Below are 16,716 nucleotides of genomic sequence, written 5' to 3'. Positions count from 1 at the left end.
ATCTTTTTCTCAGAAAAAAAAAGTAGCACTCAGGCTGTACACAGCCAATGAAACAATGCCCTAATGAGGGCTAAGTTACACTTGAAACACATTGATAGGGTAGATCAGCCAGTTTAGAAATCAGTCCTCAATAAAAAAGGAATACCAGTTAACAAAGTGGATGGATAGATCAGCCAGTTTAGGTACAGGTTTCCCCCCAAAAAACAAACCAACATCAGCAGCGCATACTGACTGTGGCCCAGCTAGCTCAGAGTCAGTCCCCCAGACTGAGGAGATTCTGATCTCCTGGTTATGTATACTGGTCATGCTATTTATTCCCCCATGTCGTGTGCACACAGGTATGGGACACAATGAAGAAACAACAAAATGCAGAAAATTTTTTGTCTTTCACCACCAGGAAGGAAAAAAAAAGCACCTAAGTGGTCAGTGACAAGCAGTGCCTTTTCTCCTGGTTATACATTTTTAATATAAACCCCCACACTACCACCAAACAGCAATAATGCTTCTTTTCCCCAGCACCCACGTCATGTTTGGGCAGGTGGTGTTCTCCTGGTTATTTTTATTCAACAGTACAAAATACAGTTAAAGCATAAATTCATACAAAAAACACCATATACAGGAGAAAGGGCAGCAAAGCCATACCCCAAACCCCACTGGTCAACCAGTTTTCAGGCAGATGAGGACAAACCTCAAATTCCACTTCCATTCATCACAAAGATGACAGTAAAACACAGAGAAAACAGTGTAATAAAAAAAAAGTGCATAGAGCACAACCCAATATAACTGTATAAAAAACACCTAACACCCGTCTGCATCACACTGATCAGAGTCCTTGTCTAACCTTCCTGCAGGACAGTAATCAGCCTTCTGGTATCTGGCCACCCTGTGTACTGACCAACCCTCCCAGTTCCACTTTCCTCCAGCTCAATCACCCAGCTCCCAATCGCCCTGCATACTGACGGGACTACCCCAGACCACTTTCCTATGAGCTGGTTATTAGCCTTTCAGTCTCCAACCGCCCCACGTACTGATTGACCCTCCCCAGCCCACTTTCTTCCAGGATGGACATCAGCCACTGGCTCCCGCTCACCCTGCGAACTAACCAAACAGTTTTCCTGCAGCCAGACTGTTGGCCTTGCAGCACCCAGCCACCCTACGTACTAAGTGACCCTTTCTCCTGGCCAGTGTTCCTACTGACTGGCCATCAGCTGTCCAGCTCCCAGCGTCCCTGTGTACTGACCAGTCCTCCCTGGAGGACCTTCCTACCAGGTGCCGTCAGCCATCTGGCCCAGCTTCCCTGTGTACTGACCATATACCAGCTTTCCTGCGAGGACACTATCAGTTGCCTGGCCCACCCACCCCACGTACTGACAGGGTCCTCCCAGCCAGCTTTCCTCCAGCCCGATCATCAATCCTCCAGCCCGATCATCAACCCTCCAGCCCCTGGTCAGCACGTGTATTGGCTGCCCTCCCTTGACCAGTTTTCCTATGAGCATGCTGTTGGCTGCCTAGACCACTTTCCTTCAGGCAAAATCATAGACCCTCCAGCTCACAGCCACCTCATGTACTGACTAGCCCACGCTGGCTCACAACAGTTAAATTATAAAACCCACATACAGTAACAATTCACAAAATTCTCAAAACAATTTCCAGTACCAAGACAGTCCACACCCGAAGGCAGAGTCCACACCCAAACTCTAGGATATAGCAAATGCTAATCTCAAAGCACAGACACACAGATGTTCAGTCTCCAGAGGTCTGGCTCTTCCAAGGATAACCAGGCTCACTCTCAGGAACACAGTACATTGTGAAGCTGCAGTTAACTCAAGGGTTTGGTCCAGCCCCAAAAGGCAGAGTCCACGCCACACACAGGTGTTCAGTCTTCAGAGACCTGGTCCACCTAAAAAAGGACCAGGCCCACTCACAGGTACACAATACATTGTAAAGATGCAGTTAACTCACAGGGGTTTGGCCCACTCCAGGATATAGCAATTACTTACCTCACAGCACACACACATGTTCAAACTTTACAGAGGCCTAGACACCCACAAAGGGCCAGCTCAACTGGAAAGGTGTATTTTCTCAAAGGCTCAGTCCAAAACACCAAAAAAAAGTGAAAACACATTCAAAAGGAAGAAAACCAGAATAGAAGGGACAAGCCCTGCCACAAAAATCAATATACTCTTTCACTTTGAGAAAAGGGACTAACGGGCTGTACCCAGCAAGTGAAACTACAGTTCCCTAATGAGGGCTGAATTACACCTGAAACACTGACTGGGTAGATCAGCCAGTTTAGAAATCAGGCCTTAATGAAAAAAAGGAATGCCAGTTTATAAACTGGCTAAATAATTCAGTTAGTTCAGGAATCAGGTCCTCCCCCAACACCGAAAAAAAAAGCAGAAATCAATAGCAGCAGTAACACTATGGCCCAGCCAGCACAGAGTCAGTCCCCTAGACTGAGGGGATTCGAAGTCTCCTCATTTTTTTTTTAATCTGGCATTTTAAAAAAAAATATTAAACGATACAGTTTACAAACAGCTAACATTAGTAGTTGTATACAGAGAAACAGCAAAGCCAGGCCCCAAACCCTATTATTCAGCCAGTTTTCAGGGAAAAGGAGGACAAACCTCAAATCCAGTTTCAATTGTTAACTGGACAATCCAATTACATTTGAAAATGCATAAAATCAGACCCCCCGGAAGGCCCCCCCAGTCACTCTAAGGCAGCCCACCCCTGCCAGCTCTCACTCCAACCCCCCCTCCCCCCCATACCCCACCCCTTCTAGTTCTCAGTCCACCCCGACACCTTCCAACCACTTCTAGGCCAGCCCATCCTGCTTCCCCAACTCCCCTCCCCCTCCCTCCCCCAGGACAATAGCGATCAGGATGGCCTACCTAGCTTCCCTAACTGCTCTACGCACCTTCCGGTCACCTCTTGGACAACCTGTCCCGGTATCTGCCTGGGGTGACAGCACTGAAGATGGCCTACCTGCCTTCCAGCTCTCGGTCTACCCCTGTGTACCATTGGGCTCTCGCCCACCCTGATTCACCATCCGGCCTGTGGATGGCCCTGACACCTTCCAGCCAACTCTTGGACAACCCATCCCCTTCCCTGGGATGGCAGCACGCAGGGCAGCCCACAATCTTTCCAGATCTCAGCCTGCCCCTATGCACCTTCTGGTGCTCGGCCACTCTGACACACCATCAGACCACCTCTAGGACAGCCTGTCCCGATCACCCCATCTCAGGGCAACAACACTCAGAACCGTCTATCCACCTTTCAGCTCTTGGGGGACCTAGCATCAGGGTGGCCTACCCACCATCCAGCTTTCAGGACAACCTACCAACCATCAGGTTCACAGGATGGCCTACCCTACCCCACTCTCAGGTTGTCATGAAAGCTGTCTCCCTATGCGCTTCCCACACCCAGGGACAAGACCGTGCAGGTGATAAACCCAACAAGCAAGAAGACAATCAGTTACCAAGAGTCCTTTTTGATACATAGTCGATTACCATAAACAGTTCTCTTCAAAATGTAGAGTCCATTCCAGTATGGAAAATACATAGTCAGAAATAGAAAGTTTGGGAGAAGAATTGTAGCTCGGGTGCTCGTTGTTGTGATTCTGTTCGCCGAGCTGGGAATTTGCATTGCAGACGTTTCATCCCCTGTCTGGGCGACATCCTCAGTGCTTGGGAGCCTCCTGTGAAGCACTTCTGATGTATCACTATAAATGCTGGAGGAAACATCACAGAAGCGCTTCACAGGAGGCTCCCAAGCACTGAGGATATCACCGAGACAGGGGACGAAACGTCTGCAATACAAATTCCCAGCTCGGCGAACAGAACCACAATAGTCAGACGTAGAGTCCATTCCAAACTGCAGAGTCAATTGTTAAAAACAGAGCCTACAGAGGGCAAAGTCCACTCCTAAAGGCAACAAATGCACACCCCACAGGTGTTTAGTCTCCATAGAATCCTGGCTGATCCTTGGAGATCCATGGCCCACTCACATTGTAAAGGTGCAGTTAACTCATAGGGGTTTTGGTCCACTCCCAAACTCCAGGGTGCAGCAAGTGCTCACCTCCCAGCACACATAGGTGTTCAGTTTTTACTGAGGCCTAGTACAAGGATCAGGCCTACCCACAGGCACAGCTCATCTAGAGAGTTGTATTTTCTCACAAGGGCTCAGTCCAAACACACAAAAAAACCCAAAGAAAACTAGAGTCCAAGGGCTAAGCCCTGCCACAAAATTCTCAAAAAGAGAGTAACACACAGGCTGTAACCAGCCACTGAAACAATTCCCTGATGACAACTGAATTGCACCAGTAACACATTGACAAAAGGGAATCAAAACTATTCATTTACTCCAGATGTGGTCTCACCATATGCCTATTCCCTTGAAATAAGTACCAATATTCCATTAGCCTTCCTGATTCCCTGTTGTGCCTGTGTGCTAGCTTTCTATGTTTTGTGCAAAAGTACATACAAGCCCCTTTGTGTTGCAGCTTTTTGCATTTTTCTAGCATTTAAACTATACTCTGTTCTTTTGTTCTCCCTTCCAAAATGAGGAACTTCTCATTTTCGCACTTTATACTCCATTTACCAAGTTTTTGCTCACTGATTTAACCTATCATTATCTCCCTGTAAACGCAATCTGTTATCTACAAATTTTGCTATGGTACGTTCGCTTCCTTCCTCCAAGTCATTATTATCTGTTAGGAGACAGTCACGTCTGCAGATGCTGGAGATGAGAGTTGAGTGTGTGTTGCTGGAAAAGCACAGCAGGTCAGGCAGTATCGAGAAGCAGGCTGTTTCCTGATGAAGGACTCCGGCCCGAAATGTTGATTTTTCCTGCTCCTCGGATGCTGTCTGACCTGCTGTGCTTTTCCAGCAACACACTCAACATTCAGATATGTTGTCAGCAGTTGTGGGCCCAGCATTGATCTCTGTGGAACTCCACTGGTCACAGGCCACCAACCTGAAAACGAGACCCTTTTCCCACTAGCTGTTTTCTGCACCTTAGCCAATTCTGTACCATACCAGATACTACCTCCAATACTTATGACTTAACCTTTTGCGAGGTAGTTTGTTGAATGCCTTCTGAGAGTCCAAATACAATACAACCATTTGTTCCCTCTATCCACTCTAGTTGAGACTTCCTTGAAAAACTCTGATAAACTAGTCAGGTGCAATTTCTCTTTCATTAAGCCATGCTGATTCTTCTTGATTAGGTGTTGATGTTCCAGTGTTCTGTTATTACTTCCTTGATAATTGATTCCATTATTTTTCCAACAACAGATGTTAGGTTTAACCTCTTTGTTACTCACTCTTTGCCTGGCTCCCTTTTTGAATAGGGTTGTCACATTGGAGAAGTACCTGAGGACTGGAAAACTGCCAAAGTCTAAGGACTTTCGGAAAATTACAACAAACGCATCCACTATCTCCGTAGCCTGATCATACAATGCATGACATCAAGGCCAGGAGACTAATCTGTCTTTAGCATCATTAGTTTGTTTAATATAACTTCATTAGTGTTGGAGATGAGACTTAATTGCCCCCCAGATTTTTTAGTATTAATGGGATGTACAAAGTATTCCATTTCCTCAAGGGTTTATGTTCACTTTGGCCTGTCTCTTACTTGTTATATATTTCAAGAAGCTCTTATTGTCAGTTTCTATATTCCTTACTAGTTTGCCAATGTAGTTTGTTTCCTGTCTTTTTTTCATCATTCTAAATCATAGGAAATAGAAAACAAAAAAGAAGAAAGCCACTTCTGTATCATACAATGTTCGGGAGGGGAGGTAAAAGAAAAAACAGCTTTTGTATATTGGAAATGGGGTAACAAGTAGGCTCTGTTAAGCAGTATATCAGTGTATAGATATGGGAATGATTGGTCATCCTGTCTCCAAATAAAAATTAATTAGTTTACATTTTAACAATTCAAATGAAAGGGAACATCACACAGATGAGTGACTATGAACAGCAACGAGAAGGGTTTTGTTATCTGTCATTGCTTACGGATTTTTTTAGTCTTATTTAATGTTTCGCTTGAATTAGTAGTCATTCAGAAGGATTTATTATAGCTATATCTAGAACATTTGAGAGCTGCCACTAAATAGTCCCATAGTACAGTGAATAATTTTATTTTTAGGTAACTGTGCTATTTGTCACAGGTCGAAAACTACACCTGGATTTTTTTCTTTGGTCAGAGAAGTTTGGGGCTGAAGTTAAAAGTCTATCCTGCTTAGAGCCATCTGGGGCTGCAAATTGCCAATGGCAGCCAGTGAAGTACCACTAACAGTCTGGCCCTGAGGGTAATTGGGCTTTCTAAGTGGTGGTGCCTCCACCATTAGCATCATGTTGGGTTGGGTGAGGGAGGAATCACATCTACAGGATGAAGACTGATTGAAGGCCGAGGACTGATGGAAGGCAGTGTACTGTCTAAGACAGGTCTGTGCAGTCTAGGGAGCTCATATCAGTTAATCAGGCTCTGGCAACATGGGAGCAGTTATAGAGTCATAAAGTTATGCAGCTTTGAAATAGACCCTTTGGTCCAACTCGTCCATGCTGACCAGAAATCCTAAATTTATCTAGTCCCATTAGTTAGCATTTAGCTCATATCCCTCTATCCCTTCCAATTCATATACCCATGTATATGATGCCTTTTAAATAGGTCCAAATGTGCACCACCCTCTGTGTGAAAATATTGCCCCTCAGGTCCCTTTTAAATCTTTCCCCTCTCACTTTAAACCTAGACCCTCTAATTTTGAACTCAAGGAAAAACGCCTTAGCTATTCATCCTTCCATGTCCCTCATGATCCTATAAAACCTCTATAAGGTTATTGCCCCCTCCCCAAGCCTTCAACGCTCCAGGAAAAAAAGCCCCAGCCATTGGGTCATACAGCATAAAATTGCCCCTCATGGTTTTGTAAAATCTTTCTTCTCTCCCTTTAAAAGTATGTCTCCTAGTCTTGAAATCCTCTACCCTAGTGAAAAGGCATTCACCTTATCTGGACCCCTCATTATTTTACAAGCCCCACCCTGAATCCCATGTGATCTAACTTTCCTCATTAGTCTACCGTGCGGAACATTGCCAAAGACTTTAATTAATATCCAAGTAAACAGTGTCTTTTCTACCCTCTAAGAGGTCACCACTCAACCTCCTACGCTCGAATGAAAAAAGTCCCCGCCTACCCAGCCTTTGCTTATAACTAAAACCCTCCATTCCTAGCAACATCCTGATAAGTCTCTTCTAAGCCTTCTCCAGCTTAATAGTATCCTTCCTATTACAGGGGAGACCAGAACTGGACACAGAACTCCAGAAGACGCCTTACCAACATCCTGTACATTCTCAACACAATGTCCCAACCCTTATACTCAAAGGTCTGACCAATGAAGGCAAGCATGCTAAACACCTTCTTAACCAAATGTGGTGCAAACTTGAAAGAATTATGTACCTGAACCTCTACATCTCTCTGTTCTCTAACAATGCCTAAGTCTCTACTTTTAATTGTGTAAGTCTTGCCTTTGGTTTACCAAAATGTAATACCTTGCATTTATTCAAATTAAGTTCCATTTGTCACCCTTCAGCCCATTGACCCAATTGATCAAGATCTCTTTGTAAGCTTAGATAACCTGCTTCACTGTGCACTGTACCACCAATCTTGGTGTCATCCACTTACTTACTAACCATGTCTACGATATTCTTACCTAAATCATTTATATAAATGACTAACAAAATGGGACCCAGCACTGATCCTTGTGGAACACTGCTGGTCACTAGCCTTCAGTCTGAAAAACAACCTTCACTATTACTCTCTGTCACTTGCCAATTTTGTATCCAGTTGGCAAGTTCACCCTGAATCCCATGTGATCTAACTTTCCTCATTAGTCTACCATGTGGAACATTGCCAAAGACTTTATTAATGTCCAAGTAAACAGTGTCTTTTCTACCACTCTGCCCTCATCAATTTTCTCGGTTGCTTCCTCAAAAAAACTCAATCATGTTTGTGAGACACAATTTCCCTTGCACAAAAACCATGCGGACTATCCCTCATCTCTCCAAATGCATGTAAATCCTATTCAGCCTGTTTAACTTCTCCACATGGCTCAAACCTAGGAACAAAGCTGTATGTAGACTGGTAGCACCATTTACTTTGAGGGTGACCATTGTCCACCAAGCACCCCCTTGTGGGCCATCAAGTGCCAAAATGGAGACCTCCTCAGTAGCAGCTTTTCCAGTGGGAGAAAGATGCGAGCCTGGCAGTGGCCTTTAATTTCTGAGGAATGGTTGAACAGGTTCTGGCTGAACTCAATTAGATTTTGGGAGAATTAATATAATCTTATTGAAATATATAAGACCTTGAGGGCAGTTAACGGGGTGTTTCCCCAGTGGAGGACCAGGACACAATCTAAAGGATCTCTCAACTAAGACAGAAATGAGAAGAAGTGCTTTACATCAAAGGTTATCTGTGTATCTGTGGAGATTGAGGTGAATAGATCCTTGACTAAGAAAGGAGTGAAAGGTTATTGAGGGTAGACAGCAAAATGGAGTCAAGGCCACGATCAGATCAGTCAGGAGGCAGGGTTGGCCTGAGGCTGAATTGTTCCAGCCCCTCTCTGTTTGTCCCTCTGGCTCCATTGTGCTCTTGGTAGCCACGATGATCAATATTCCTACCATTGGCAAAATGGCATAATGGTGTGAAGCACTGGCACACCATCATTGAGAGCGGCACAGTGGCTCTGTGGTTAAGCACTGCTGCCACACAGCACGAGGGACCCGGCTTCAATCCTTGCATTGGGTGACTGTCTGTGTGGAGTTTACATATTCTCCCCGTGTCTGCTTGGGTTTCTCCGGGTGCTTTGGTTACCCCAACAATCCAAAGATGTGCTGGTCAGGCGAATTGGCTATGCTAAATTGCCTGTAGTGTTAGGTGTGTTAGTTAGGAGTAAACATAGACATGGGTCTGGGTTGGTTACTCTTCAGACGGTCTTGTTGTGGACTTGTTGTGGACTGTTTCCATACTGTAGGGAATCTATCTATCTGTTTACCTTCCTGGCTCTTTACCTCCCAAACCCATTCCAAAAAGCCTAAACTCGTGTGTTATTCTTTCCCTGTTTTCAGTGAAAGCACATTTGTGTATTTGACAAGGTCAGTCTACAGAAAATGTCATGATTAAGATGCCACCTCCTCTGTGATGTTCTTGAATTAGAAAAAGCCATTGTTTGGAGTTCTGACCATGCAGCATGAAGATGTGAACATTAATATCCTCTTCAACTTGCATACTTGCAGGTGGCTCTTCGAATCCGTCCCATTAATGAATCAGAACTTGATGAAGGAGCCAGCAGCATAGCACACAAAATAGATGATCAGGTAATTGGCTTTCCTGTTATTGCAAGCATGGAATTTGAGCAGGTTTGATAATGTTGATTTATACCAGAACTGTGCTATTCATGTGAACTTCTTTACTTGTAACTTTTCATCAAATTCTAAATGTAAAATATCTGCAACCCCACCGCCCCCCCCACTACCCCACTCTTTCTTTCAGCTTATGTTTCAAATGACATATATAACATCCACAAGTAGAGGTTTAGTATACTTCCCCCATTAAAAAATTCAGTATTAATGAATATATTTGTTGGTTAAGTAAATCCAAAGAATAGGTTACATTTGTTTTCCAATGACAGAATAAAATTTAAGAGGATATTTTATTTATCAGTTGAAATTTAAAATAACATAAATGTAATACAAATAATTTTCTTTCAATGCAATGCTAGGTATTGCTATATTTGCCATTCCAGGTTGTAGCTGCAGTGTCCAATTGCATGTCAAACATTCCCTGACACATTCAGCCAAAGGGGTTTTACATGAGTTCCAACTACCCATCATACTGTATCAGTAAAGCTTTGGACAGCGTCTCCACAGTGTGTTCTCCAAGTTTTAGTGAAACCCTCAGCATTCAGTCCAAGACCTTAGACAGTCCAAACACTCTCAACACTGTCACACTTAGAGACCCAGATGTTACAGCAGACTTTAGAATCCTGTGTTATGGAGCTGCTCAGGGTAAAGCTCAACAAAAACTACTGCATCGCTCTCCAGAGCTTTTTTGCAAAGGCAAATTCCACAAGGTAATAGACAATGATACAGCCACCTCAATGACAATGTGTGAAGGGGACAAGAATTTAGGTGTGTAGGAAGGATCTGACGGAAAAATCTTTCTCACAACCAGCCAAGCAATCTCTTGGTGCTTATTGGAAAGTTCTGGCATTGAGGCATTCTGCCAAATGACTTCAACAATTTCCTCGGGAACAGCCAAAACAATCCACCCTCACCATTTTCCATAGGGTCACAAAGACATTTCATGTTGACCACTTCAATTTTCACATCCTATAACATCATTTTTAAAGAGACATCCTTCTCATCTAACACAACCAAAATCAGATTATATTGAGTTCTGAAGAAGGGTAACTGGACCCGGTTCTGCTTTCTGTCCATAGATGCTGCCAGACATGTTGAGTTTTTCTAGCAGTTTCTGTTTCAGATTATCTGGTTATTCATTTCTCTTTTTTTTATGGTATCTTACTCAAGGAATTTGACTACATGTATTGTGTTTGCCTACGGTGAGTTTGAGTTATCCACATTATTCAGATGTCCCGAGGATTTTTTCATTGCTCTTGCATGGGCTGTGGATGATGTTAGCTGGGTGAGCATTTAGAGTATAGAACATAGAACAGTACAGTGCAGTACAGGCCCTTCGGCCCTTAATGATGCACCGACCTGTGCCTCTGATCTGAAGCCCATCTATCCTACACTATTCCATTATCAGCCCATAGGTTTATCCAATGACCATTTAAATGCCCTTAAAGTTGGCGAGTCTACCACTGTTGCAGGCAGTGCATTCCATTCCACTCCTACTCTCTGAGTGAAGAAACTACCGCTGAAATCTGTCCTATCTCTAACAGTCCTCAATTTAATGTATGTCCCCTCGTGCAAGCCATCACCATCTGAGGAAAAAGGGTCTCACTGTCCATGCTATCTCATCCTCTGATTATCTTGTATGTCTCTATTAAGTCACCTCTTAACCTTCATCTCCCTCATGAAAACAGTCACAAGTCCTTTCCTCATAAGATCAGGCAACATCCTCCATACCAGGCAACATCCTGGTAAATCTCCTCTGTCCCCTTTCCAATGCTTCCACATCCTTCCAATAATGCGGCAACAAGATCTGTGTGCAATACTCCAAGTGTGGCCGCAACAGAGTTTGTACAGCTGCAACATGACCTCATGGCTCTGAAACTCAATCCCTCTACCAATAAAACCTAACACACCGTACAACTTCGTAACAACCCTATCAACCTGGGTGGCAATTTTCAGGGATCTATACAAATGGACACCAAGATCTCTCTGCTTATCCACACTACCAAGAATTTTACCATTAGCCCAGTACACTCTATTCCTGTTACTCCTTCCAAAGCGAATCACCTCACACTTTTCCTCATTAAACACCATTTGCCACCTCTTAGCCAGGCTCTGCAAATAGCAGTGGCCCCAAAACAGATCCTTGCAGTACACCACTAGCATATGAACTCCAGGATGAACATTTCCCATCAGCCACCACCCTACCTTCTTTCAGCTAGTCAATTTCTGACCTAAGCCATTAAATCACCCTCAATCTCAAGCCTCCATATTTTCTGCAATAGCCTACAGTGGGGAACCTTATCAAATGCTATACAGAAATCCATATACACCACATTGACGACTTTATCCTCATCCACCTGTTTGCTCACTATCTCAAAGAACCCAATAAGGTTTCTGAGGCATGACCTACCCTTCACAAAATTGTGTTGACTCTCCGTAATCAAATTATTCCTATCTCTTATAATCCTTTCTAATACTTTGCCCACAACCTAAGTAAGGCTCACTGGTCTATAATTACCAGGGTTGTCTCTACTCCCCTTCTCGAACAAGGGGACAACATTTGCTATCCTTCAGTCTTCTGGCACTATTCTGTAGACAATGACAACATAAAGATCAAAGCCAAAGGCTCTGCAATCTCCTCCCTGGCTTCCCAAAGAATCATAGGATAAATCCCATCCGGCCCAGGGGACTCATCTATTTTTACACTTTCCAGAATTGCTAATACCGCCTCCTTATGAACCTCAATCTCGACTAGTCCAATAGCCTGTATCTCAGTATTTTCTCGACAACATTATCTTTTTCCTATGTGAATACTGGCAAATAAATTCATTTAGTGATTCCCTATCTCTTCAGACTCCATGCACAACTTCCCACTACTGTCCTTGACAGGCCCTAATGTTACTGCAATGCATTCCTGATATACCTATAGAAAGCTTTAGGGTTTTCCTTGATCTTACCTGGCAAAGACTTCTCATGGCTCTTCTTAGCTCTGTCTTTAGGTCCTTTCTGGCTAACTTGTAACTCTCAAGTACCCTAACTGAGCCTTTATGTCTCATTTTTACATAAGCTTCCTTCTTCCTTATGACAAAGAATCAACTTCTTTAGTAAAGCACGGTTCCCTCGCTCACCACTTCGTCCCTGCCTGACATGTGCATACTTATCAAGGACACGCAGTAGCTGTTCCTTGAACAAGCTTCACATTTCAATTGTGCACATCCCCTGCAGTTTCTTTTCCTATCCTATGCATCCTAAATCTTGCCTAATTGCATCATAATTGCCTTTCCCCCAGCTATAACTCTTGCCCTGCATTACAATCCTATCCCTTTCCATTGCTAAAGTAAACTTAACCAAATTGTGGTCACTATTATCAAAGTGCTCACCTACCTCCAAATCTAACACCTGGCCCGGATCGTTGCCCAGTACCAAATCCAATGTGGTCTCACCTCTTGTGGCTTATCTACATATGTGTGAGGAAACCCTCCTGCACACATTGGACAAAAAAAATAAATTACTCAAACTATAGTATTTCCAGTAAATATTTGGAAAATTAAAGTCCCCTATAACAACTACCCTGTTACTTTTGCTCTGATCCGGAATCACCTTAGCAATCCTTTCCTCGCCATCTCTGGAACTGTTTGGAGGCTTATGGAAAACCTCCAACAGGGTGACCTTTCCTTTCCTGTTTATAACCTCAGCTCATACTACCTCAGTGGACGAGTCCTCATCAAATGTCCTTTCTGCCACCATAATACTGTCCTTGACTAACAATGCCACACCTCCCCATTTTACTACCTTCCTTGATCTTACTGAAACATCTAAACCTGGAACCTGCAACAACCATTCCTGTCTTGCCGTATTCATGTCTCTGAAATGGCCACAACATTGAAGTCCCAGTTACCAACCCATGTTGCAGCCGCCCAAATATATAAGCTCACATACTCAACCGCCCCATGTCTGCTCCTGCTCAGCATGCATACGTTTTTTCCTGAGATAAACTTTTATAGGATTAATTTACCTTCCCGCCAGCCCCCTGTCGTCGATCCCGAGATTATTCCCATCCCAGGATGTGATACTCACTAATAATCAAAAAGAATGGCCAGGCAGGCTTGAGGAGCTGAGTGGCTGACTGCTGCTCTGTTTTCTTATGTTTTTGCATGTACAAGTTTCTCTGATTTAGTGAGTATCATCTTACAGATGCTCTAATTCCCCCATTAACAGAGCTTCACTACATTAAACAAATTGTTGAAACCTCTCCACTGTACATGGATAAATGGCAGTTTAACTAGATCCACTAATTGTTGGGTTTGACTCAGTGAAACCTGATGTATGGGACCTGAAGAATAAAATCCATAATTCATGCTAAGCCCAATAAAACTGAAACCTGGCTTCATGCCGAACATTACTGAAGGATGCTGCCATTCTCATTATTGCAGCATAATGTGAGCTGCTGGACCCATCTCTGTACAGTCCTGCCTTCGATTCTGTTTACTGTTTACCATTGTATTGCGTGTCTGTATTGCCTGTCTTGATCAGCCCAGTAAAGAGAATCATAGGATTTTAAAATCTCCTTTGCTGGGAGGCTTGCTTGTGCCGTTGAGTCGGTTTTAAACTGATTTGGCAGGGCAATGGGGCACGTAGCAGACATAAAGTCGGGAGCAAGGTTCAGACAGATTTAGAAGGAATACACAGACAGTCCACCAGGCCTAAAAGACATGGGCAGGACAATGCACATGGGAGATCGGGAAAGCAAAATTTGATCTATCTTAATGCAAGGAGCCTGACTAGTAAAGCAGATGAACTAAGAGCATTGATCACATGGGAATTGCTGAGACATGGTTGAAGGAAGGACAGGATTGGCTGCTCAACATTCCAAGATATAGAAGTTTCAGCATGACAGGGTGGGGGCGATGTAAGAGAGGTCATTGCATTATTGATAAAGGAGACCATCACTGCAGTAACGAGGGAAGATGTTCGAGAAGGCTCTTCAAATTAGGCCACTTGAGTAGAGCTTGGAAATAAAGAAGGGACGATTGCTTTGCTGGGATTTTACTATAGGCCTCCCAACATTCAGAGGGTGATAAAGGAGCAGATGTAGGCAAATAGAGAGGAATGAGAGGAAGAGGGTTATAAATCATAGAATTCCGATGGTGTGAAAAGTCTGCACCCACCACTGAAGAGCCTCCTACCCTGTCCCAGTAACCCTGCATTTCCCTGGAAAATTTAACATGGGTAATCCACCGAATCTGCACATCTTTGTTCTGTTGGAGGAAACGCGAGCACCTGAAGGAAAGCCATGCAGACATCGGAAGAACATGCAAAGTCCACAGACTGTCACCCAAGGCTAGAATCAAACCCCTGGTGCTGTGCTGCTTGAGGAACCATGACACTCTTGTTATAGTTGTAGAGAATTCCAATTTTGCTCACATTAACTGGAGTCACCTCAGTGTGAAAGGATTAAATGGGATGGAATTTTTAAAGTGCACACAGGAAAGTCCACCTAGAGATGGGCAGTGCCAGACCTAATTGTAGGAAATGAAGCCGGTCAAGTGGTTGAAGTGTCAGTTGGGGAGTATTTTGAGAACAGTGACAATAAGTCTTTAAAGTTTCATTGTCATTATTAAAAGGGTACGGAAGGTAAGTGTCTAAATTGGGGGAACACCAATTCAATATCATTAGCCAGGATCTGACCAACAGAAATTGGGAGAAGCTAGTTGCACATAAATTTACATTTGGAAAATGGGAGCTTTTTAAAAGCAGTGTAGTGAGAGTTCAGGATCAGTGTGTTCCTCTAAGAGTAAAGGCAGCAAGTCCAAGGAACTTTGGATGTCAAGGAATACTGAGAATTCTGTAAAGAAAATGAAAGAAGCACATATTAGTTCCGAAACTGAGGGACAGGGCTAATCAACACTTGGAAAGGCAGTGATTTATCAGGGATACTCAGCAGAAATTTATTTGAGGGAGATTCTGTTTGACTAATTCAATTCATTTTTTTGAAAAAGGGAACAAAATATTTCGATCAGGGTAGTGCAGTTGATGTGGTTTACATGGATTTCAAAAAAGCCTTTGACAGGTCCAACATAAAAGACTAACTAAAAGATAAGAGCCCATGGGATCCAAGACTCTGGATCCAAAATTGGTTTAGATCTAGGAGGAAAGAAAGACAAACAAAAGACAAAGAAAATTACAGCACAGGAACAGGCCCTCCAAACCTGTGCCAATCCAAATCCTCTATTCAAACCTGTTGCCTGTTTTCTAAGGATCTGTATCCCTCTGCTTCCTGCCCATTCATGTATCTGTCTAGGTAAATCTTAAATGATGCTATCGTACCCACTTCTACCACTTCCACTGGCAACACATTTCAAGCACCCACCGCCCTCTGTGTAAGGAACCTTCCATGCATTTCTCTCTTAAACTTTTCCCACTCACCTCAAACTCAGGACCGCTAACAATTGAGTCCCCCACTCTGGGAAAAAGCTTCTTGCTATCCACCCTCATGATTTTGTAGACCTCAATCAAGTCCCCCCCTCAACCTCCGTCTTTCTAATGAAAATAATCCTAACCTACTCAACCTCTGTTCATAGATAGCACCCTCCATACAAGGCAACATCCTGGTGAACCTCCTCTGCACCCTCTCCAAAGTATCCACATTCTTTTGATAATGTGGTGACCAGAACTGTAGGTGGCACAGTGGCTCAGTGGTTAGCACTACTTTCTCACAGCACCAGAGACTGGGTTTAATTCCAGCCTCAGGTGACTGTCTGCATGGGTTTCCTCTGGATGCTTCGGTTTCCTCCCACAATCCAAAGATGTGCAGATCAGATGAATTGGCCATGCTAAATTGCCCATAGTGTTCCGGGATGTATAGGTTAGGTGCATTGGTCAGTGGTAAATAGTGGGGGGGAATGGGTTTGGGCAGGTTACTCTTTGGAGAGTTGATGTCTGAAGGGCCTGTTTCTCCACTGTAGGGATTCTATGAGAACTGTACACAGTATTCCAAATGTGGCCAAATGAAAGTCTGACACAACTGTAACATGATCTGCCAATTCTTGTACTCAATATCCTGTCCAAAGAAGAAAAGCATGTTGTATGCCTTCTTGACCACTCTATCAACCTGCGTTGCCACCTTCAGGGTACAATGGACCTGAACACACAGATCTCTCTGTAAATCATCTTCCCCAAGGCTTTTCCATTTGCCGTATAGGTTGCTCTTGAATTGGTCTTCCAAAATGCATCACCTCGCATTTGCCTGAATTGAACTTGATCTCCCATTTCTCTGCCCAACTCTCCAGTCTATCTATA

The 16,716-nt window shown here is 43.7% G+C and overlaps 1 protein-coding gene across 1 annotated transcript in view; it reads left to right on the top strand.

Moving 5' to 3' along the window:
- Window positions 1-16,716, top strand: part of LOC140464442 (kinesin-like protein KIF19) — a 302,590-nt gene that overhangs the window by 31,658 nt on the left and 254,216 nt on the right. The window contains exon 2 of the mRNA XM_072559496.1: window positions 9,292-9,372. Within this exon, the coding sequence (XP_072415597.1) occupies window positions 9,292-9,372 (81 nt within the window). The remainder of the gene's footprint in view (window positions 1-9,291; window positions 9,373-16,716) is intronic.

Source organism: Chiloscyllium punctatum, chromosome 40 (assembly GCF_047496795.1).
Source record: "Chiloscyllium punctatum isolate Juve2018m chromosome 40, sChiPun1.3, whole genome shotgun sequence".
Taxonomy (NCBI): domain Eukaryota; kingdom Metazoa; phylum Chordata; class Chondrichthyes; order Orectolobiformes; family Hemiscylliidae; genus Chiloscyllium; species Chiloscyllium punctatum.
This window is presented reverse-complemented; position numbering and strand designations above follow the sequence as displayed.